The sequence below is a fragment of the Macaca thibetana genome, chromosome 6 (assembly GCF_024542745.1).
Source record: "Macaca thibetana thibetana isolate TM-01 chromosome 6, ASM2454274v1, whole genome shotgun sequence".
NCBI lineage: Eukaryota > Metazoa > Chordata > Mammalia > Primates > Cercopithecidae > Macaca > Macaca thibetana.
The window spans coordinates 43,752,599-43,777,381 of record NC_065583.1 but is presented as its reverse complement, the minus strand read 5'-3'; the positions used below and the strand labels follow the sequence as shown (position 1 = coordinate 43,777,381).

Here is a 24,783-nt window from a genome sequence, read left to right as displayed (position 1 = left end):
CCCCTAGCCCCTGGTAACCACTAATCTAAATTCTGTCTCTATGGTCTTGCCTATTCTAAATCTTTCATAAAGATGGGATCATATAATATGTGCCCCTTTGTGTCAGGCTTCTCTCATTCAGCTTGTTTCCAAGGTTCACTCATGTTGTGGCATCTATCATTATTTCATTGTTTTTTATGGCTGAAGAATATTTTGGGTGTATGGGTTACCACATCTTATTTACCCATTCATCTGCTGACATTCAACTCAGCAATCCCATCACTAGGTATATATATCCAAAAGAAAACAAATCATTCTACCAAAAACAACACATGCAGTCACATGGTTATTCATAGCACTATTCACAATAGCAAAGTCATGAAATCAGGTGCCCATCAACAGTGGATTGGATAAAGAAAATGTGGTACATATACACCATAAAATATTACACAGCCATAAAAAAGAACAAAATTGGCAGGGCACAGTGGCTCATGCCTGTAATCCCAGTACTTTGGGAGGCCGAGGGAGATGGATGACAAGGTCAGGAGTTCAAGACTAGCCTGGCCAAGATGGTGAACTCCTGTCTCTACTAAAAAATTAGCTAGGCGTGGTGGAGGGTGCCTGTAATCCCAGCTACTCAGGAGGCTGAGGTTGCAGTGAGCCGAGATTGCACCACTGAACTCCAGCCTGGGTGACAGAGGGAGACTCTCTCTCAAAAACAAAAACAAAAACAAAACAAACAAACAAAAAATCATGTCCTTTGGGATAACATGGATGCAGCTGGAGGCCATTATCCTAAGCGAAGTAACAAATGAACAGCAAACCAAATACTGAATGTGCTCATCTATAAGTGGGAGCTAAACATCAGGTACTCATGGACATAAAAAAAGGCAACAACACACAATGTGGACTACTGTGGGGAGGGAAGGGAAGGGGGCAAGGAGTGAAAAACTGTTGTGCACTATGCTCAGTACCTAGGTGACAGGATTATTTGTACCCTAAACCTCAGCATCAAGCAATACACCCAGGTAATAAAACTGCACATATACCCCTTGAATCTAAAATAAAAGTTGGAAAAAAAAAAAAAGGTCACCAGGCAGTCATCACCTAAAGGAAGCCGCCATGCAAGTAGCTGTCTACATAAAAATAGCCTGAAAGCCACAGCAAACCAGAAGGTTCAGTGAATTAATTCATAGGAAATCATGTAGAATGGGATACATGCTGTTTTCTATTTGAACCCAAGACCAATCTATCTACAGTCATACTATCTAAAGGTTAATTTGAAGACAGCGCTTAATCTGCATTTAAATACTACAGTTTTCATTTTTCTTTAAAAATGCACACAAATACCAATAAGCATTATTTTAAGTGACTTTTTCTCATTAAAAAGATTAACTTATTTTAATTATGCAAATAAAAGGACATCATCATGGCCACCAAAAAACTGATGCATTTTCAAAGACATGAATTTAAATGGAAATAAACTAGACACTCTGACATGAATTTAAATGGAAATAAACTAGAAACTCTGAATGAGTTTCCACATTCTGCTTCTGTCACTTACAAAGTAGATTAGGCACATCACTCACCGCCTAAGCCTCAGTTTCATCACCTCTGAAATGATGCTATCATATTCTACCTGTTGTGATTTTACTTGTCAGGATTTAATGACATAAACATACATAAAAATGCTTACAAAATGCTTACAAAAGTGTCTGGGATATACTAGCAGACATTATTAGTTTCTTACTTTAAAATCAGTAATCTCACCTTACAAGGACAATTATTTCTGTCTTGACTGTGTATTTCTCCAATATACCACAATAATAATTTTTTGGGGGAAGAGTACATCTTGATAAAATGAACTAGAGAATTACTGCTTATTTTACTTACAAGGACAGGAGTGATGCTAGCTCTTGTAAGCATTTGTTTTACAAGCCTGTATCTATCATAGAGAGGTTTAACAATATGCCTTTCTTCCTTGGTCACCTGAAGCAAGAAAAAAAAGAAACTGTCTAGTCATCACAAATCTAAAATGTCCAAAACATTAAACAATGACTTATTCTCCCAATTTCAAATTTATATTAAATACATAGGCAATCCCCCAATTGTAGGAAATAATGCTCAAAAAACAGCCCTGAAGAACGCAGGCCACAGAAGTGATTCATGTTTTTTTTAAGACATAAAATCAAATCTTTTTAGCAAGAGAGATATTACCGGCCTTCCATGTTGACTTTCATAGTAAAGAAGACTTTTCTGAAGAGAAGCTTTCTCTTCTACCAAATGATCTTTGGTCATTTTCTGGAATTAAACAAAAAAAATAACAAAATACAAAAAAACCCAAAAACAAAAACAAAAACAAAAACTCCACTGGCATCATTAATATTCTCCTCGCTCCCACAATGTAAATAATTAGGTAGAAAGGGCAGACCATCAACAGTCTAGCCCAGGCTAATAAAGCCTTTGCTTGCAGATTTGCAGGCAAATTTTTCAGTCTCCTGTACAATTTGCTCTTGTAATAAGTAGGTACCAACCCCTTTGATGGCTTTACATTTTATCTGAATAGATTATGATTACTGGTTTGGGTAAATTACCTAACCTCTTTGTATTCAATATCCTCATCTGTAAAATGGGAATACTTCGTTCTACCTTAAAGGGCTCTAATGAGGAATAAATGAGTTCTATGTAAAGTATTTGCAACACTGCCTACCTGGCACAGAGTAAACATAAATAACTGCTTGCTATTTCATTTAATGTTGTTGGCATTTTATTGGCATTAAGTGAGCAGGCACGCACGCGCATGCGCATACACACATAGGTTTTACAATACAATATTTATTCTAAACCATTAAGAAAATCTAGAAGCAGTATAGTGGAAAGATCCTGGAAAAAGCTCAACAATGTCCATTTGTGACCTCACACTTCTCTATTACCTCAGTTTTCCTTCATCTGGGTTAGCACATTCTTTACACTGCAATACTCTTCTTACAGCTTTTATGGTCTAATTAGTAGAGTAAGCAATGCTTCCCAAATTTATTTGTCCACAAACAAGCTCCACAGACAAATAAATATGGTAAGCCTTGCATACTCTTACTAATTAAAACAAATTTGTCCCCTTCGTTCTACAGGATCAACTATTAACACCTGAACGTGCGTTCCACAGAATACCCCTTTAACACTAGACCAAATAATCTCTCTACTTATTCCCAGGACTCATTAATACTACCCTGGTCTCTCATGAGAGTAAAATTGAAGATAAAAAAATTCACTGGATAACATCTTGCTATAACAAACATAACTTTAAAATTATATACATTCAGTAGAGGATAGCTGAGTGTAGTCTATCAAACACTGATTTCAACTTCAAGCTTGAATCAGTCTTAAACCAGGGATAACACAATTGCATAAAGTTGTGGGGGGGTGGGGGAATATTTATTCTAACATAAAATTTTAAAAGGGCTTGATGCTGTGGTTCACACCTATAATCTCAGCAATTAAGGCCATGAGTTCAAGACCAGTCTGGGCAACATAGTGAGACACGATTTGTACCCCCAAAAAAATTTTTTTTTTTTTGAGACGAGGTCTTGCTGTGTTGCCCAGGCTTGAGTGCAGTGGTGCAATCCTGGCTCACTGCAACCTCCGTCTCCCGGGTTCAATCAATTCTTCTGCCTCAGTCTCTGGAGTAGCTGCATTACAGGCATGTGCCACCACAACCAGCTAATTTTTTTTGTACTTTTAGTAGAGATGGGGTTTCGTCATGTTGGCCAGGCTGGTCTCGAACTCCCGACCTCAGGTGATCCACCCACCCCAGCCTCCCAAAGTGGTGGGATTACAGGCATGAGCCACTGCGCCCGGCCAAAAGAAATTTTTTTTAAGCAAAAGAAATGTTAAGAGGGGAAGAGATAAGAATGACTAATTCAGCTCTATTCAAGGGAAAGAAAGACTCCAATATTTGGATCATGAGACAGGTATACTTTGTTGTCAAAGTAAGAGTTCTGCATCACGACTATTACTTAGATAAAAGTTCACCTGAGACCATCTACTCTCTCCATTCTCCAAGCAAATCTCATCCAATATAAGAATAGGTTGCCAAGTGCTTTGATCAGGACTGCCCTAGGCACAGGCTTTACTAGGGAAGAATAATGGCTCTTCAAAAAAAAAAAAAAATTCATTTAATCCTCATAACCATATCAATTTAGTATTAATGGACATAATCACGTCCATATACATTATAGGATTGTTGAAGGGGCTGAGTGGCATAATGCATAAAATATAACCACCCAATGTCTGGCATAAGCTAGGAGATCAATACATATAGCTATTAAGACACAAGGACAGGATTCAAGCTGAGGTCTGTAGGTCTGTTTCATGTTTTTTTTTTGTTTTTGAGATAGGGTCTCACTCTGTCACCCAGGCTGGAGGTACAGCTCACTGCAGTCCTGATCTCCGGGGCTCCATCGATCCTCCCACCTCAGCCTTCCAAGTAACTGGAACTACAGGTGCATACCACCACATTCAGCTAATTTTTAAATTTTATTTGCAGAGACAGGGTCTCACTTTGTTGCTGAGGCAGGTCTCAAACTCCTGGGCTCAGGCAATTCTCCTGCCTGGACCTCTGAAATTGCTGGAATTAGAGGCATGAGCTACCTGTTTCGTGCTCTTTATACACTCATCTTGCCAACTGCCTCGAATATAAATGAACTCATCAGCATTCTAGTTTTTTCAGTTTTATTATGATTCAATTCCTGAAGTATTTGGCACTTCTGTTATGCTGATTAAAGCATGTTTCTGAATCTGCAAAGATGGGGAGCAGATTCAGGAAAATCAGACTACCTAGACATCTCTATCCTGCTATAGTAATTATTTTGTTTCAGGAATTCTAAAGGCTAATCTGGGCAAAAATCATAGCTCAAGATTACCTTGATATCTTCTGGAAGACACCTCTCAATACGTTTTTCTTTCAGTCTTTTAAGAATAAGCTCAAGGGTTGCTTCTTTAGATGGTTTCTTCTCCTTCTGAATGACCTTCGGTTCATCTTCATTCTCCTCATCTTCATGGTCTAGAGAAGAACCAAAGCTTTTTGGAAGAGTGTTACTACGTGGACGTGTCTGAGGTACAAATTCTCCATCAGAACTTTTGTGTTTTGCATCTACATGTCAGAAATAAGGAGAGATCAATAATAATTGGTTTTAGCTTTGACCAGGTCAAAGAATAAGCAAGATATACAACAAGAAAGTACACATTAAAGCACACAGACTTAGATATTTCAAAGCCAAATAAAACATTTAAGCAAAAAACAGCAAGATAGCTATTCTAGGCCGGGCATGGTGGCTCACACCTGTAATCCCAGAACTTTGAGAGGCTGAGGCAGAAGGAGTGCTTGAGCCCAGGAGTTTGAGACTAGCCTAGACAACTGAGTGAGACCCCATCTCTACAAAAAATTTTTTAAATTAGCTGAGGCCGGGCATGGTGGCTCACACCTGTATCCCAGCACTTTGGGATGCCGAGGTGGGCGGATCACTTGAGGTCAGGAGCTCGAGACCAGCTCGGTCCACATGGCAAAACCCCGTCTCTAACAAAAATACAAAAGTTAGCCAGGTGTGGTAGCACATGCCTGTACATGGTAGCACACATCTGTAATCTCAAATACTCATGAGGCTGAGGCAGGAGAATCACTTGGACACGGGAGGCGGAGGTTGCAGTAAGCCAATGTCACGCCAATGTACTACAGCCTGGGTGAGAGAGTGAGACCCTGTCTCAAAAAAAAAAAAAAAGCTGAGCACGGTGGCACATGCCTGTAAGTCCTAGTTACTTGGGAGGCTGGAGTGGGAAGACCACATTGAGCCTGGGAGGCTCACGCTACAGTAAACTGAGACTGTACCACTGCAATGCAGCCTGGGCAACAGAGTCAGACCTTGTCTTAAAAAAACACAAAAACATAATAAAAAAAGAGAGAACAAGCTATTAATTTTATATCCATAGACAGCCTACTACTGAATAAAATGCTCTGATGGGCATAGGAGATACAGAAGAAAACAAAACAGACATGGTTCCTGTTCTTGTGGAGCATAAATTCAGGGAAGGAAAAACAATAACCAAATACTCAGATTAGTAAAAGAACTTTAAAGAATGCTATGATCTATAAATAACACAGGATGGAGTTGCAGTGCTAAAAGCAGTATAATTTGTGGAGGAACAACTACATTGGATGGGACTGACAAAGAAGACCTCTCTGAATAGTATCATCCTGGTAGAATACGGAATAAGGAGCTCGTCTAGCATAAAGGATTTACTGGAAGGGCATCTGTCCCTAGTGAGGCAATAGCCAGTGTGAAGGTCCTAAAGCTTGGCAAGTTTGAGGAACAGAAAAGAGATGAAAGTGATAAAATCGGCCAAGGCCAGAGTGTGCAAGGTCACGGTCACGAGTTTTGACTTTATTCTAGGTGGAAGCCCACTGAAGGGCTTGAAAAAGAGAGTAACATGACTTTTTATTTTTCTTTTTGAGACAGGGTCTTGCCCTGTCACCCTGGCTGGAGTACAGTGGCACAAACATGGCTCACTGCAGCCTTGACCTCCTGGGCCTAAGTGGTCCTCCTGCCTCAGCCTCCAAAGTAGCTGGGACCCAGGCTAACATGAATTTTTTAAAGATTAATCTAACTACCATGCAGCAAATGGACTACAGGGCAGTAGAAGTGAAAGAAAATGGGAAAATTATGAGGCCAATGCTAGACAATTTAATGGTATCAGTTACTAATAAAATCAAAGTAATAATTTTCACTGATGACTGGAAATTGGCATTAAACACGGAAATCTTTAACAGAAGTACAGGGGAAAATTAAGCGATACTCTAAAGAGGAGTTAAGAGACATTATCTTGGCCGGCCATGGTGTCTCACACCTGTAATCCCAGCACTGTGGGAGGCCAAGGCAGACAGATCGCTTAAGCCCAGGAGTTTGAGACCAGCCTGGGCAACATGGTGCAATGCCATCCCTACTAAGAATACAAAAAAATTAGCTGGGCATAGTGGCATGTGCCTGTAGTCCCAGCTACTCAGGAGGCTGAGGCGGGAGGATCACTTCAGCCCGGGAGGTGGAAGTTGCAATGAGCTAAGATCATGCCACTGCACTCCACTCCTGAGCAACAGAGTAAAACCCTGTCTTAAAAAAGAAAAAAAAAAAAGAGAGAGAGCAAGCCAGACTTTATCTTAACCACAAGAATATAAACTCCATGACAGTAGGGACTGTGTCTGTCTTGTTCACTGCTATATCTCTAGTTGTCTACAAAGTACTTAATACTTCAGAAATACTAAACACTTTACTGGGCCAGGCGTGTGGCTCACACTTGTAATCCCAACACTTTGCAAGACCGAGGTGGGAGAATTGCTTAAGGCCAGAAGTTTGAGACCAATCCAGGCAACAAAGCAAGAACCCAACTCTATACAAAATTTTAAAAAATTACTTGGGTGTGGCAGTGCATGCCTGTAGTCCTAGCTACTCTGGAGGCTGAGGTGGAAGGATCACTTGAGCCCATCAGTTCAAGGCTGCAGTGAGCCACGACCGTGCCACTACACTCCAGCCTTGATGACAGAGCAAGATTCTGTCTCAAAAAATAAAAAATACGTATTTTTTTATTTTTATAAGCCAGGTGCAGTGGCTCACACCTGTAATCCCAGCACTTTGGGAGGCTGAGGCAGGTGGATCACTTGAGCCTAAGAGTTCGAGACCAGCCTGGGCAATACGGCAAAACCCTGTCTCTACTAAATATTACAAAAATTAGCTGGGCTTGGTGGCATGCACCTGTAATCCCAGCTACTCGGGAGGCTGAGGCACAAGAATCACTTGAACCCAGGAGGCAGAGGTTGCAGTGAGCTGAGATGGCATCACTAAACTCCAGCCTGGGCAACAGAGTGAGACTCTGTCTCAAAAAAATAAGAAATAAAAATAAAAATAAAAACTTTATTGAGTAAATTTAAATGAATAAACCAAAGTGATGCTCCAGATAATAAACCCCTATTTTGCATAATTTTAAAAGTAATAATTATTAAAATACATACTCACTAAACATCCACAAAGTAAATATACTTCAACAACTACTATACTAGTTTGACACCTAGAAATGCAATGCCTAGTTTATCATTCAAGAGTTACAATTTAGTCTTTGTGGTATAAACAAGTCACTGTGATTAGACTTTCTTAGTCTTAGATGAAAATATGTACCAAAAAATCTTAATGAAATATCCACCACAACTCAAAGCTGCTTAATATTTGAAATATATTTCAGATAAACTTTATAACATCAGTTCACTTATGAATATACAATCTCAGGTATCTTTCAAAAAGACGTTACTAATAAAAACACAAAAAAGACATTTAAAATATAATACAGAACTACTGTACTATAACACAGTACTACAGTATGCAATTTTGACCCTAATAAAAGAAAAAAAGGTAACTTTCATTTTTGTCAAACAGTGCCCAAGATTTAAAATTATCAAAAGTTGTAATTCTCAGACATTAATATAAAAAAAAATTTTTAACTGCAAATATATTACAAAATGGCACAAAATGTACCTTTAATTTGCTTCCGCAGTTTTGTAAGCTCTGTCATCCATTTTAATACCTTTGGATTAGCAGCAATATCACTGTAGGAGGGCTGAAAAATTATGGAGCAGAATCACTGACACTTGTGATAAGCAATAGTTATGTTAATTTATGTCCAAATAGTATTTTACAGTTCCCACAGCAAAGACTACTCAATTCTCATTTCATCTTATTTTAATTAGATAGGGCAGGATATTAAGTCAAGTTCTCCCAAGGTAAGGTCTAGTAACTGGCAGAAGCCAGATTTGAATATGGGTCTTCTGACCCCAAGTATAGGACTCTTTCCACTTCACATGTCCTAACTATTAAAACTCTCTTTCCCTCCTCCACTTCATCCCTCACAAACTCCCTCTCCTCCCCATTTGGTACTTGCAGTTTTTGATAAGAGCAGAAATAGCAGTAACATGATTTGTCAATGTAAAAGTATTTGCTTTAAAAATTCTAAAAGCTGCTTTGCCAATGGAAATAAAAAGATGCCACGGTGCAAATGGCAAGAATACTGACCTGGAAGTCAGGAGACTGAGGAGTTATATAATCTCAGATCTACATGATCACTGTTCCTCTGGGCATCTCAGATTTATTACCTTTCTCACACAGATCTAAACTAATGCTCTTGAAAAATACTCCTCTCGGTTCTAATACTAGATTTAGCTCACTCTGGGGAATGCTACAGACCTACCTTGCTATTTCTTTCCCTTTCAAACTGTTCCTCAAATTGTCTGATTTTCTTCTGAAGTTTCTTGACCAACTGATAAGGTGTTCTGTCTTCTCTCTTTTCATCTTTTGAACTAAAGGATGATCTTCGAATTCTGAATTAAAACAAAAGGCCAACAGTTAAATTTTCAAGTACCAACACTGTATCTCTTAATGCCCTGACATAACACTATTAGCAATAAGTAAATCTTAAAGGTAAAAATAAGTCCGTAACACTAAAGGACAGGTAGTATAAAGAAACACTGTAATATTACAGACCACAAATTTAGCTAATACAAGTGGTGATGCAAACAGTTTGGAATCATTTAAAACTGGTTTGGACAAAGGCAGAAAATAAAAGGATACCTAGCAGCTCAGAGCTCTTGTAACTGTTCAAACTGCATAGCAAAGTTTTTGACATTCAGATCCATTTAAAGCTTTGATTAAAAAAAGATTAGGAACTGCTCAGCACCACCTGCTGCTTCCTTTACAGAGCTCTGTATTTCAGCAATGAATACACAAATAAATGAATAATACACCATGAGAAAATGTCTATTTGAGAACAAACTTCAAACACTACACCTCAATGAACTCAGCAGGGTCAAAAAAAAAAAAAAAAGTTACAAAAACGTGCTCTATAAAATCAGGGAGAAAGCTCTGAATTCTATGTCTAGAAGACTAAATCTTTTTTTTTTTTTTTTTTTTTTTTTGAGATGGAGTGTCACTATTGAAGCCCATGCTGGAAGACTAAATCTCTCAAAAGACTTGGGTATATAATAGGAATTGCCTCTTGTAAGTACATAAAAATCATATACCTAGTAAAAGACAGTGCTTTAGATGAGGAATCCAACTTTTCTGGATCATGCAGGAAACGTTGGCTTTGCCCAAAATCTAAACTGCGGTGTGATAATACTGGAGGACAGTCCTCTTCCAAGGGGTGATGATTCATTCTTCCAGCTTGTGGGGACAGCTGAGCTTCTCCAGACTCAGAGTCCTCCTGCCAAGACTTAAAAGCAGGAAATGGCTCTATAAAAAAACACAAAGAATAGTACCATGGGTCTCTTGATTCCACATGGGAAAAAAGTCACAAAATATCAGCTATGTGTTCCTTAAATCATACCATTACGTAGCGTTTTATATATACATATATGTCTTCATAAAGCCTACTATAGTTTAAAATTATTCAAGCTTCAATTTTTAGCCCAGAGTTCTTTTTTTTTTGTTTTGTTTTTTGAGATAAGGTCTCGCTCTGCTGCCCAGGCTGGAGTTCAGTGTCATGATGGTGGCTCACTGCAGCCTCGACCTCCTAGGCTCAAACAATCCTCCCACCTCAGCCTCCCGAGCAGCTGGGACTACAGGTGCTTGCTACTATGCCTGACTAATTTTCTTTTTTTGTTGTTGGTAGATACGAGGTCTCACTATGTTGGCCAGGCTGGTCTTGAACTCCTAGGCTCAAGTGATCCTCCCAATGTGCTAGGATTACAGGCATGAGCCACTGTGCCCAACCCAGAGTTCTATTTCCATATAAATTTAAATTTCTGAACCCAGTGGCAAAGCAAGAAAGGACACTGTCAAGCTCTTTAAAACCCAATTTAATTCTAAAGATGTTATTTAATATAATTCTGAACTTTTCTAAAGATGTTTTACTTACAAATGTTACTTTTCAAGTAGGGAAAAACTAGAAACAGCAAGAACTGAAGTTCTTTCTTAGAAATTTAACTTAAAAGCCAAATGATGCATGACCTGTCCCTCACTGTCAAATAGTTACATTAAGAAAAAGTGGGAGCTGCTCCCCATGTTACACAGAACACTCACCAAATGGAGCTCTCTGACTTTAGAAGAATTCTAACATTCCCAAAAGGAGGAGCTGATTCACCTGACAGCACCTGGCCTCTAACATTAAACTGTGACAGTTATCTTCTGTTACAGGATTCCTATGTATAATATATATTTTAATAATACTCATCAGTGTTACTAAGACAAAACTTAATAGCACTAGGCCTTCTTAAGCACATTTACTTTACAGCAGTTATCCTGTATGCCCTCAAATGAAAGCTATGTTAATACGTTCGATGTCTTTGCAAATATAATGTTTGATTACATACAGAACACATACAGATCATACACACAATCCACAAATATACCCCAAATACGAAATTAAGTACAGGAGGGAAAGAAAAAATTGCCATCTACACATTATCTTTTTATTTATTTTGAGATGGAGTCTCGCTCTGTCACCCAGGCTGGAGTGCAGTGGCATGACCTCGGCTCACTGCAACCTCTGCCTCCTGGGTTCAAGCGATTCTCCTGCCTCAGCCTACTGAGTGGCTGGTATTACAGGCACCGGCTACCATGCTTGGCTAATATTTGTATTTTCAGTTGAGACGGGGTTTCACCATGTTGGCCAGGCTGGTTATGAACTCCTGACCTCAAGTGATCCGCCTGCCTCGGCCTCCCAAAGTGCTAGGATTACAAGCGTGAGCCACCACGCCCGGCAGCTTTTTAAATAACTACACTTAAAAATTTCGATGCTATTGGCTATTAGCAATAGTGAAAATGAATGCAAAGAGGGCTTGACAGTGTCAAAATTCAAGAGTGATGTTTTCTTTTTCCTCACACACTAGCTAAGATTGCTGCTTTAGTAATTTAACTTTATGCATTAGCAATTTAAAGCATTACCTTTCCTTTCAAAATAATAAAAACATAATTTAGTTTGTTTTTGAAGCCCAGATCAATCTGAGAATTAAAAATTGGGTACAAAGCGTGCGATCCCACAATAAACCCAACAATAAAGTGATTTTCAAAGCAACCCTTGTACCTGTGTCCCAGCAAATAAGTAACTGGTAGTGAACATTTTATGAGAAATATCCTATTTTAAGAAAAGACAAAAGTAACAGCAATTTTTTCTGGGTTGACTTTGAACCCAGAACAGTTTTCCTAAGATATGGGGACAGCAGGAGAAGGGCTTAATAAAAAGACAAACAAAGTGAACCATAAAAAGGCAAAAAAACTAAACTATGGTGAACCATACTTACCCTCCCCATCTCTCTGCAGATGCATTGTTTTGAAATCAATGAGGGGAAAAGTGATAGGGCATGACGCTAATAAAATGGAAAAAATGGCAAAAAATACTAAAGTGAACACACGGCACAGTCAGAACAAACCATACACATAACACAAAGCCAAAGATACCAAAAACATTTCCCTAAAACCAGTTAGGCATTCTGTTCAAAAACTTTATTAAAAGAAATTACTACTAACTAGATTTTAACAAACATAAACATAACATTTCCATTTCAGCAAGCAATGCAAAAAAGGGGGAAAACTCAAAGTAGCGCTATTTTATTAAAACTCAAACATAAAACTGAAGAAATGGAAATTCTTAAGCAGGCATTGTTTGAAGTTTTTCAGTATAAATGATTTCAAAGAAAAAAATCTCCCTTAGTTTGCTCTTTGAAAAAATTCTACTGCATTTCATTCCAGAGTTAGCAGGAGAGAATCTGAAGATGGTATCCACTTCCATTAAAAGTCAAAACTTTGTGAACAGCTGCTACAAATTCATACTGGTGACAGTCATGTGTGCTACCTGCTTGCTAACTACTGCATTCTGCTGACTGTTTTTCTTACCCTTTGAGGAAAAAACAAAACAAAAACCATATACTTAGGAATAGTGACATAGGGCTCTATTTGGAGTCATCCCACTTCTCTACAAAGAGTCACATCAAACAAAGCATGTCTGATTCCAAGGTATCCAGGGTCTAAAGTAAGTTGGTCTCTTAAATAAATAAGACTTTCTCATTGAGAATATCCTAACTCCTGGCCGGGCATGGTGGCTCATGCCTGTAATCCCAGCACTTTGGGAGGCCAAGGCGGGCAGATCACCTGAGGTCGGGAGTTTGGGACCAGCCTGACCAACATGGAGAAACTCCATCTCTACTAAAATACAAAATTAGCCAGGCATGGTGGTACATGTCTGTAATCCCAGCTACTCGGGAGGCTGAGGCAGGAGAATTGCTTGAACCTGGGAGGCGGAGGTTGCGGTGAGGTGAGATCATGCCATTGCACTGCAGCCTGGGCAACAAGAACAAAACTCTGTCTCAAAAAAAAAAAAATCCTAACTCCTAATTGTGGAAAATCAATAAATGTTCGCATTAGTGACACAGTTAGAAGAAATAACATGGTCTACAAACAGCCACTCTACAAAGCACATGCACAGTTTATGGCTGGGAAGTTCACTCTGGTGTCTGTAACCACTGGCTTTCTGAAAGTCACAGACCCCTATTTCTGGAAGAGCAAGTAGGAGACCTACATAGACTTGTTTAGGCTGTTGAACCAGGGCAGCTCAGGCACTGAAAATCAGGAATCAGCAGCCTACAGGTTACCTCCTTTATCTATACCAAGGTATAGGTGTTGAATTCTGACATGGAAAAAAAAGTCCAGTATCAGGTTCTCTTTCAGGGAGACTCAAGAACACTGAAGTTAAGACAGAGAAGGTCCATTCTCTTCAGACAATGAAAAACAATTGTTCTTCTATGTTTAAAATTTAATCAGGACTCCCAGGCCAAAGATCATACAGAACTATTTATCTGCATCTTCTAATAGGAAGAAACAAAAGTGCTTTATCAGAATCCCAGCTGCTTCCTTTGAAGACTCATTTCCTAGCAATGCTCCAAGGGATGCTCTGTCGACCACCATTCCTTTTATTTCAGCCACAATAAATAACAAAAAAGAACATATAATCTTCAACTGCCACCAGTATGCTAACATATCCCCTAACACTGGGAAGCATCTTCATAAATTCCAGATGTCCTGAATAACCCAGAACAAAGCAAATGAAAAACAACTTCCTAATTTAGTCTAAGTTAAAACAGATAATATGCCACTGGGCATGCCAAACATCTAGGCCTATATAAAAAGGAGGGTGGGGAGGAGACAGCAATAAAAATTGGCACAGACAATGACTTGGTTGGGGCTCTTAAAAAAAAATGCCTAGACCTTAAAAAAAAAAAAGATCCACACACACTCCATTTGCGATCTGCGATCAGGTGAGTACACTTACAGGGCCAAAAGGAGTCCATGGCACTGGCATTACAATTCCTGTTATTGCCAGTGTATGTCAACAGATTACTTGCCAAAGGTGACACAACCCAGGGATCTTCATCCAAGTGAATGAATATGTAACTCTGCTTAAGATTCTTGAGTTATCTCATTGTCTCTTTACCAAGGTGTATGATCCAGAAAAACTCCTAGATCCAAATTTATTGCTTGTTTCCCACCCCCACTCAACATTTTATTTGAAAGTTTACAAATACATAGAAAATTGAAAGAACTTTACACTGAATATCCATATATCAATCACAGTCTATCATTAACACTCTACTCTACTTGCTTTTTAACATTTATCCATCCCATTAACCATCTTATTTTTTTCACGGATTTCAGAGTAAACTGCGGGTATCAGTAAATTTCCCCACAAATACTCCAGCATGCAAATCATCCACTGAAGTTCAGCATTTGTTTACAGTTTTTTATTCTCTTGAAGCAAAAAGAGAACTTTATATACAAAGAAACACACAAATCTATGTATTTGCTGAGTTTTGAGACATACATATACCCATGTTGTTTGCTTGTTAAATTTTAACTTCTCTCCTTTGTGCAAATTTTTAGAGTCCCCTGCACCATACCTTCATAACCGAAGACAGAGATAACAGGAATATGGTACAATATTTGTTTAGAAGTACTCTTGAAGGTCATTTTCAAAAATGTACTGCTGATGATTCTAAGGAAAAGGTAATTATACACCCTCTGTTTAAACTGGTGAGATCCCTAAGCCGTAACATACTAGGCTTTCAAAGACTGGGAGATAGCCCTTAACTATTAACAAAAATGTATGCTGGGTGACCTTTTAAAAAAATCAGCTCTAACATCCATTTTCAAAGCTGTTGATGGATCAGATAAGAACTTCTAGTTCATGAGATGCTGCCCCAAAATCTCAGTGTGTTTCACTAAAAACACCCACTTATTTATCTTATATGAAAGGGAGAGAACAAGATCAAGATGAATAAGGTTATCCAGAAAAGGGCTGTAGTCTTATCATCGCTTAGGGTAATTTCAGTTACAAACAACATTATCAGGAAAATAATGTGTGTGGGTAAAATTACCTTCCCATTTATCACCATCAGAAACATTCTTCAGATCTAAATGTGGAATATTAACACATGCTGCTTCACCTTGAACACCAACACTTTGACCTCCTGGTACTTCTGATTCAGTGTTGGCATTCAAATCACATATCTTGCTACTAGAATCCTGTATTTTAAAATAAAGAATACATTTCACAATGACGGAAGCTTTTCACACCCAGCTTAAACACATCCAGCACATATCCATGTGTAGTCTTCATTAGTTTATTGTGCCTACACAGCCGACTATCCCACTCCCACTGTGCAAACTATTTTCAAAGATAAACACGCGGTTTTAGAATATGTCTTATTGGAAGACAAGTTTGGATTCCAAATTCAGGAAAGTGTTTTCATAACCAAGTCTCTTGTAGCCAAAAGTGACAAATTAAGTTGCTGTTTAACTGTAAAATATTTGATAGGAGTATTTATATTTAAATCTTTAAACCTAGCTAACCCACGTGAAAGACCAGACATAACAGACAGTTTAAACCTAGGCAAGTTTTTAAAGACTAAGATAAAAAATAGTTCTTACCAGAATCAAGTGTGACAATTTATCACTGTCAAATAACAAATATTCTTCCCTAAAAATACAAGTAAAGTTGTTAGTATATTAAGAATAAAAAGCCTACTATCATTATGTATTTCTTACCTAGATTCCTCTACTCCACCACACAGTTAGCATTTACAACGTACGAGGAGAAAATGCCAACTGGACATATGCCCATTCTTTGGAGCCCTATATCTGAAAAATCACACAATACTGAAAAGATCCACAGAATCACTTCAGGTTTAGAAAAATCAAGTAACAATCCCTACTCCACCCCACAAACCACAGCACTAAAGAAAAACCTTTATAAAATGAAAACTAAAATCCACAGTAAGTAGAAACCCAAAAGAATGTATAATAAAGATTTTATAAAATAAATGTTTTAACCAAATAAACAGCTCTATTATCTCCATTCCTGAGACTTTCAAAGGAGACTTTATTTAAAAAAAAAAAAAAAAGACACTATGTCTTTTACTTTAAACCTAACTGTATTCTATCACAAGGTTACTACTTCCAATCAAAGAAGGTTACTACTTCTAAACCTTTCCCTCCTCAAAACATAACAGTAACATACTAAAAGGAAATTTAAAAAATTTCAGTCCACCTTTAATTTCCCCAGAAAAACTAACCCTTATTTAGAACAAGTGTTATAGCAAGCTGTCATAAGTGATCTGTACTTATTTTACCAGTCAAGAGAGCACCTGCTAATATACAGTAGATTATCAATATGCCTACTGGGGAAAAGTTCTTTTCCCCAAAGGCACTGTGGCAATTTACAATGACACATCAAGATGTCACTTCTAACTGGCCATAACAGAGTATGCACTCAGGAGACATGCCTTGATCTAAATATGGCAAGTCATTTTCTCATACAGATAATTACCTTATTCTTGCTGAGCATAAGAAATGAACTAAATGCTCTGATAAGCTTAAAGGCATTCCTTTGCTTAGTGTAGGAGCAAATGGTAGGATGAGTAAATACTACCTTAGCAACCTAAAAGACCTAATCACCTACATTTGAGAAACATGAATGTTAAACAAACAAAATGTAATCCACCTAACCAAGGTACTCTTTGGATCTAAAAACCAGTTTGCTAACTTATACACAGTTGAAGTTGAAGAGGAAAGAGCTTTTAAAAAAACAAAAACAAAAACAAAACAACAACAACAGAAGAATCCTCACTAAATGGCTCCTTATTGTTCTACCAAATCCAGATGTCATCATTCTGGGGGTGCCTGTTAATGCTGTTAATCTTATATCTTCAGCCCATAGCTCCAATACTCCCTGGGCTGGAAGAGGATGATTCCTGCCTCCTGAAAGGAAGCACAAGGAACTGCTATAAGCAGGAAATCTGTGGACCTTCAGAGTATGGGGAGGCTCCAGAGACATGGCTCCAAAGAATTTACTTACCCTTAAAGAATAGGCTTCCTATTTATAATTAAAAGAAACAATGGAATACAAATATGTCCTGGCCAACAGGCTGTCAGCAAATTAGTATGCTATCTGGGATCTCTCAATATTTACAATCTAGTCTGCAACTTCATTACTGAAGTATTTTCAGAATCTCAAGTCACCGTCCTAAGAAAGTTATACTTTCTGGCAGCATCTTGAAGACTGATGCAAAGGGTAACAAGAACCCAAATCTAATTCTGTGACTTAAAACATTCCAGAAAGCTTCTACCCAAAGAGGCTATCTATTGAGACTCCACATTTAGCTGAAATACTCGTTGCCTCCAGTATTTCTCTACCATTATAGCCAGCCAAAGAGGTTAAAAAAGCACCAGCCGCCTAATAGTGTATTGAGACATATTGAGACACACCAAGGATAAATTCAAAGAGGAAGAAAAACATCCTACACATATTTGTTGAATCAAATACAATATCTCTCAGTTAGTTATACACAGTTACAAGACCATGAATTAACTCACTGACAGGTATACTCAGAATATCAGTAAATTCCCAATTGTTCCACAATCAACTGAAAGATTTAAATGTCTCCAAAAAGGCTGTTTTTCCCTCTGAATGTTTTCCAAGTTACAACTACTGTCTGTCTGAACCTGCACAAATCCAAATATTTATGGGTATTTAATATCCTTTATGTCTACCATTATAACAAGAAGGCTGTTTAAGATTATCTAAACTATATGTTTATAATGGATATTCATCTAAAAAATTCACCTCAAAAATCTGTGAAGAGCTCCAATTCTCAAAATGATTAATTAGAAACAAGAAAAAATGCTTACCTCTCAAGACAGCCATCTTCACTATCACCATGGTCACTGCATGGCTCTAACAATATACCTACAGACTGACAAAAAGAACACCACCATGTATTAATGGAGCTCCCAATACTCAAGATATAAGAAGAAGTTGCCAATCTAAATTAGGATATTAGAATACAGATTAGTCAAACACCCCTAATTAGCTATCATTTATAATAGTCTGTAGTACTTAGCATCTCTTTTTACAGGGAGTAATTTATCTTCCCTCAAAACCTGGGTCATATGAAGTACAGCAGGTACTCTGCATTTCTCTCTGTTAGGTAATATGTATCACCACTACCATCCTTCTTCCTTAGAATTCTCTCCTCCAAAATGATGGTCTGATCGTGCTTGTCACCTGCTGCTTGCTTTACTTCTCCCCGGCCACAAAGATACAAGTCTGGTGACTTCTTGTAGATAGGAGTCATAGAGGAGTTCACCAGGTTCCTTTGTATATTTGAAGTAATAACTATTTTCCACAAAAATGTCCCCAGATGAGAAAACACTCCCGTTTTCCAACAAGCTTAGTGACATCATCTCACCCCTATTCCTCTCAAACTAAAAACCTACCAAGTCTAATACAAATACCCAGAGAATTACTACAAAATACATGAACGTTTTGGTGTTTTTGACGATCACCTTTTAATTCAACAAAAGGTTCGATACTTCCTAGACTCTCTGATTCTTCTTTAGAAAGTACCACTTGTTCAGTTTTGTTTAGCATGAAAGAAGGTCCATAAGAATCTGCAAAAAAGCTGTTAAAATACTAGTCCCTTTTCAAACTACACATCTATGAGGCTGTCTCATACACTTCAACAAAACAATGTAACAGCAACAGACTAAATGCAGAAGCATATATGAGAATCCAGCTGTCTTCTGTAGTCAAACAGGTATCAACAATATTTCTAGCTATGTAAAACAATGCCACTCCTCAAACTTAAAAAAATTTATGAAAACAGCTGTCTATTATGGAAAAGAGCAACCTTACTTATGTTACCATAAATGAGTTTATGTTAAAGTAAATTAATGTTTTTTAAATTTCTCAGTTTTAATTCCTAATATGGCAAATCCTGATAGACATACCTATGTAAACAAAAGCTCTTTGGGATCTTCAACATCTTTAAGAGTATAAATAAGTCCCCGAGACCCAAAGTGTGAGAACCACTGATACACAAATCAGACTTCGGTAACCTTTATGATCAATAACAGGTGTCCCCAACCCCCGGACCGATCGCACTGTTAGGAATCAGGCCACACAGCAAGAGGTGAGCAGCCAGGGGAGTGGGGAGTGAGCATTACAGCATGAGCTCCGCCTCCGGTCAGAGATTCTCAGACCGGATTCTCAGAGAGGTGCGAACCCTATTGTGAGCTGTGCATGCAAGGGATCTAGGTTGTGTGTTCCTTATGAGAATCTAACTAATGCTTTGATGATGTGAGGCAGAACAGTTTCATTACGAAACCCCAACCCCCATCCACTGTCTGTGGAAAAAGTATCGTCCACAAAACCAGTCCCTGGTTCCAAAAATGTTGGGGACCACTGCTCTAGAAGATAGCTTTACATTCTGAAGGTTTCTGGGCACATGAAATAACCATTACCCAGACCAAATATTTAATTTTTATTTACTTGAAAAAAAATTTTTTTTGAGACAGTCTCACTCTGTCATCCAGGTCAGAGTGCAGTGGTGCAATTTCAGCTCACTTTTTGAGCCGAATACAAAAATACAAAAATTGTTTTGTATTTTTAGTAGAGATGGGATTTCAGCATGTTGAATAGGGTAATTTTTTTGTAATTTTAGTAGAAGTGAGTTTCAGCATGTTGGCCAGGCTGGTCTCGAACTCCTGACCTCAAGTGATCCACCTGTCTTCAGCCTCCCAAAGTCCTGGGATTACAGGTATGAGCCACTGCACACAGTCAGACCCAATATTTAAAATGAACCTTGGGGCCAGGCACAGTGGCTCACACCTGTAATCCCAGCACTTTGGGAGGCTGTGGCAAGCAAACCACTTGAGACCAGCCTGGCCAACATGGCGAAACCCCATCTCTACTAAAAATACAAAAATTAGCTGGGCATGGTAGCACACACCTGTAGTCTCAGCTACTCGGGAGACTGAGAGAGGAGAATTGCCTGAACTCAGGAAGCAGAGGCTGCAGTGAGTAAAGATTGCACCACTGCACTCCAGTCTGGGAGACAGTATAAGACTCTGTCACAAACAAACAAACAGAACCTTGGTATCTCACTCAAAATAACCAAATTCAAGCCCTAGCTCTGCCTTTCTCGTCACAAATATGAGAATAACAATAATTTACTTGACTACCTTAGAGTTACCATAGAGAATCAAAAGAAACAGCTTATAAGGAAAACCATCTATATAGGCCAGGCACAGAGGCTCACACTTGTAATCCCAACACTTTGGGAGGCCAAGGCAGGTGGATCACTTGAGGTCAGGAGTTCAAGACCAGCCTAGCCAACATGGTGAAATCCCGTCTACTAAAACACAAAAATTAGCCAGGTGCGGTAGTGTGTGCCTGTAATCCCAGCTACTCGGGAGGCTGAGGCACGAGAATCCCTTGAACCCAGTAGGGAGAAGGAGATTGCAGTGAGTGGAGACTGTGCCACTGCACTCCAGCAGCCTGGGCAACAGAGCGAGACTCTGTTTAAAAAAAAATAAGATATATAAATAAAATAAAATATTAGCGGGCAAAATAACCCGTATCTTCTCCCCACCTCCTCCCATGTAACCTTCCACAAACATTAAGGTCTGCAAAGGAAGGCTAAGGTGCTCTGGTCTCAATTCAGGTAAGTTAGAGAGCTTTGGCGGTGGCGGTGGTTGTGGCAGCAGCAGTAGGTGTAGCAGATACAGCACAGTTATATTAGCAATATCTTAGGAGCTATAGGGGATTACTGCCAAGAGTTAATTAAAACCTGACAGGCATTTCCAGTAATTCCTCTGGTCTCCATCCCTTCCTTAGGGGTCCATAATTGATGCACACACATTGCTTAGTTCTGCATCTTCCCACTTCCACTCACTTACCTTTGGCTCAAGCACGCTAGTTACTTCTATTAAATAGGCTACATATTTCCACTCCATTCTGTACCTTTTATTTGCTGAACACTCAATAAATTGCATATTGATATACTTCTGTCTAGCCTATTCTCTCTCTTCTACTGAATTAACACAATCAATACTGATGAGGTCTTAGACCAGTACAGGTCAAATTTATAGCCTTCTCTTCCTCTTGACTATCTGCTAGAGTTTATAAATACTTCTGGTCTCCACTTCTGAAAGGAGATAAAGCAGTTTCTCAGTGTTTGCAAGGTATGAATAATTCTAAGTTTTGACGGGGCACCATCAATGAAGGTACCCTGAAATGAATGGATTTTACTGGTGATAAATCCAGGTATTTTGATGTGAGTTCTAATCAGGCTATTCAACTTCATACACTTTTTTTTTTTTTTCACCTTCATACACTTTCAACTCCCAAAATATTGATTACTGTACAACTTATACCTATTCAAAATCTACAGTGAATAATCTCTTTCTATCAGATAAAACTCCTAAATATTTACTACAGAATCTAGTACCACATTAAAAAAAAAATTCCAGCCGGGCGCGGTGGCTCAAGCCTGTAATCCCAGCACTTTGGGAGGCCGAGACGGGCGGATCACGAGGTCAGGAGATCGAGACCATCTGGCTAACACAGTGAAACCCCGTCTCTACTAAAAAATACAAAAAACTAGCCGGGCGAGGTGGTGGGCACCTGTAGTCCCAGCTACTCGGGAGGCTGAGGCAGAAGAATGGCGTAAACCCGGGAGGCGGAGCTTGCAGTGAGCTGAGATCCGGCCACTGCACTCCAGCCTGGGCGACAGAGCGAGACTCCGTCTCACCAAAAAAAAAAAAAAAAAAAAAATTCTATTTTGCAAAAACCCATTCGATAAACCTATCCAAAATATAGGCCAAGCATGGTGACTCATGCCTGTAATCCCAGCACTTTGGGAGGCCGAGGTGGGCAGATCACCTGAGGTCAGGCATTCAAGACCAGCCTGGCCAACATTGCAAAACCTCGTCTCTACTAAAAATATAAAAATTAGCTGGGTGTGGTGGCGCATGCCTGTAATCCCAGCTATGTGGGAGGCTGAGGCAGGAGAATCGCTTGAACCCAGGAGGCGGAGATTGCGGTGAGCCGAGACTGCACCACTGCCCTTCAACCTTTTGAGACGCTGTCCCAAAAAAAAAAATATATATATATACACACACACACACACACATATATATATAAAGATATATAGAGAGAAACTCTTAAAACTCAACAATAAGAAAACAATCCAATTAAAAAACGGGCAAAAGACCTGAATAAACACCTCACTAAAGAAGATATACACATAGCATATGAAAAACTCATCATCGTATGTCATTAGGAAACTCAAAATTCAAACAAGATACCATTACACATCTATCAGAATGGCCAAAATCCAAAACACTAACACTACCAAATACTGGCAAGAATGCGGCACTGTCACTCATTACTGGTGAATGAATGAGAAACACACTGAACTGATTTGAAACAGCACTTTTATTACAAATGTATCCAGGCATTTAGTTTATAATAAAGGCGGCATTTCACATTGGTGGGAAAAAGATAGATTATTCAAAAAATTAAGGTGTTGGGATATCTAGGTAAACATGTAGGAAAAACAGCTGAATCTGCTCTTCACATCTTACACCATGATAAATTCCAAATGGGTCAAATATTCAAAAGTAGAAAATGAAACTATAGAAGCATTTTTTTTTAAAGAAGAAGAAAGTTAGTTTATAATCACAGAACAGGGAAGGCCTTCCCAACTACGGCATTAAAACCTAAAATCTAACAAAAGGAAAAAAAGATGATAAAGTTTAACACCATCAAAAATGACTTTAAATAGTCAAAAGACAAAAAACTGGAAACAAATATTTGTGACTGATCATAAGAAAGGAGGTAGTTTCTTAATAAATAAAAAATATGGCCAGGTGCGGAGGCTCATGTCTGTAATCCCAGCCCTTGGAGAGGCCAAGGCGGGTGGATCACAAGGTCAGGAGTTCAAGACCAGCCTGGCCAAGATGGTGAATCCCGGTCTCTAGAAAAAATACAAAAATTAGCTGGGTGTGGTGGCAGGTGCCTGCAATCCTAGCTACTCGGGAGGCTGAGGCAGAGAATTGCTTGAACCCAAGAGGCAGAGGTTGCAGTGGGCCAAGATCACGCCACTGCACTCCAGCCTGGGCCACAAGTGAGACTCCGTCTCAAAAAAAAGAAAAAAAAAAAGGTACAAACCAAAAAGGAAAAATACCAACAACCCAACAGAAAAATGTGGATGTGGACAATTGGAAACAGAAAAGATGAGACCCATCATGGTGGCTCACACCTGTAATTCCAGTACTTTCAGAGGCTGAAGTGGGAGAAATGTTTGAAGCCAGGAGTTCAAGACCAGCCCAGGCAACAAAGTGAGACTCCTTCTCTACAAAAAATTAAAAATTAGCCGGGTGTGATGGCATGCACCTGTAGTCACAACTGCTTGATAAGGTGAGGTGGGAGGATTGCTTGAGCCTGGGAGGCTGAGAATGCAGTGAGCTGTGATCATGCCACTGCACTGCAGCCTGGGTGACCAAAGTAAGACCCTGTCTCAAAAATAGAATTAAAAAACTTAACATTTCTATAAAAATGTCAGTGTAGGCTGGGTGTGGTGGCTCACACCTGTAATCCCAGCACTTTGGGAGGCTGAGATGGGGGGATCACAAAGTCAGGAGCTCAAGACTAGCCTGATCAACATGGTGAAACCCGTCTCTACTAAAAATGCAAGAATTAGCCGGGGGTGGTGGCGTGTGCCAATAATCCCGGCTACTCGGGAGGCTGAGGCAGGAGAATCACTTGAACCTGGGAGGCAGAGGTTGCAGTGAGCCGAGATCACGCCATTGCACTCCAGCCTGGGCGACAGAGCGAGACTCTGTCTCAAAAAAAAAAAAAAAAAAAGAAAGTCACAATATAAGTTTCTACTAGAAAAAAAAAGTACAAAAATTAGCTAGGTGTGGTGGCACACACTTGTAATCCCGGCTACTTGGGAGGCTGAGGCATGAGACTCTCTCGAACCTGGGAGGTAGAGGTTGCAGCGAGCCGAGATCGTGGCCACTGCACTTTAGCCTGGGCGACAGAGTAAGACTCTGTCTCAAAAAAAAAAAAGATTCCTTAGGATTAATTTCAGCCTGGCTAACCAATACCTTGTGGGATTGTGGTTTATGTAGCACCTAGTACTCCTAAGTTTATGTGATCAGCTTTGAAATGTTAAAAAGCAATTTGGTTTCCTTACACTGCAAGTCCATTTCAGAGGAAAAAAAACTCCAACATTATCTTTTATATCTAAAATCTTGATCTCCTTACAATAATATTCTAGCCCAGGGGTTAGCGAACTACAGCATACTAGACAAATCCACCCTGTGGCCAGTTTTTGCATGGTCTTTCGGCTAAGAAGGGTTTCTATGTTTTAAATGA

The 24,783-nt window shown here is 39.1% G+C and overlaps 1 protein-coding gene across 17 annotated transcripts in view; it reads right to left on the bottom strand.

The window, feature by feature from the left end:
* The window catches only part of FAM13B (family with sequence similarity 13 member B), a 111,354-nt gene that overhangs the window by 6,410 nt on the left and 80,161 nt on the right, over positions 1-24,783 (bottom strand). For 7 of the 17 annotated variants that reach the window (XM_050795590.1, XM_050795591.1, XM_050795594.1 and 4 more), the window contains 10 exons: positions 18,246-18,310; positions 15,987-16,035; positions 15,434-15,581; positions 12,308-12,373; positions 10,088-10,298; positions 9,259-9,388; positions 8,550-8,631; positions 4,899-5,128; positions 2,197-2,280; positions 1,873-1,968 (listed from right to left, as the gene is read on the bottom strand). In XM_050795590.1, the coding sequence (XP_050651547.1) occupies positions 1,873-1,968; positions 2,197-2,280; positions 4,899-5,128; positions 8,550-8,631; positions 9,259-9,388; positions 10,088-10,298; positions 12,308-12,373; positions 15,434-15,581; positions 15,987-16,035; positions 18,246-18,310 (1,161 nt within the window). The remainder of the gene's footprint in view (positions 1-1,872; positions 1,969-2,196; positions 2,281-4,898; positions 5,129-8,549; positions 8,632-9,258; positions 9,389-10,087; positions 10,299-12,307; positions 12,374-15,433; positions 15,582-15,986; positions 16,036-18,245; positions 18,311-24,783) is intronic. The other 10 variants (XM_050795599.1, XM_050795604.1, XM_050795597.1 and 7 more) reach the window with 7 other exon arrangements.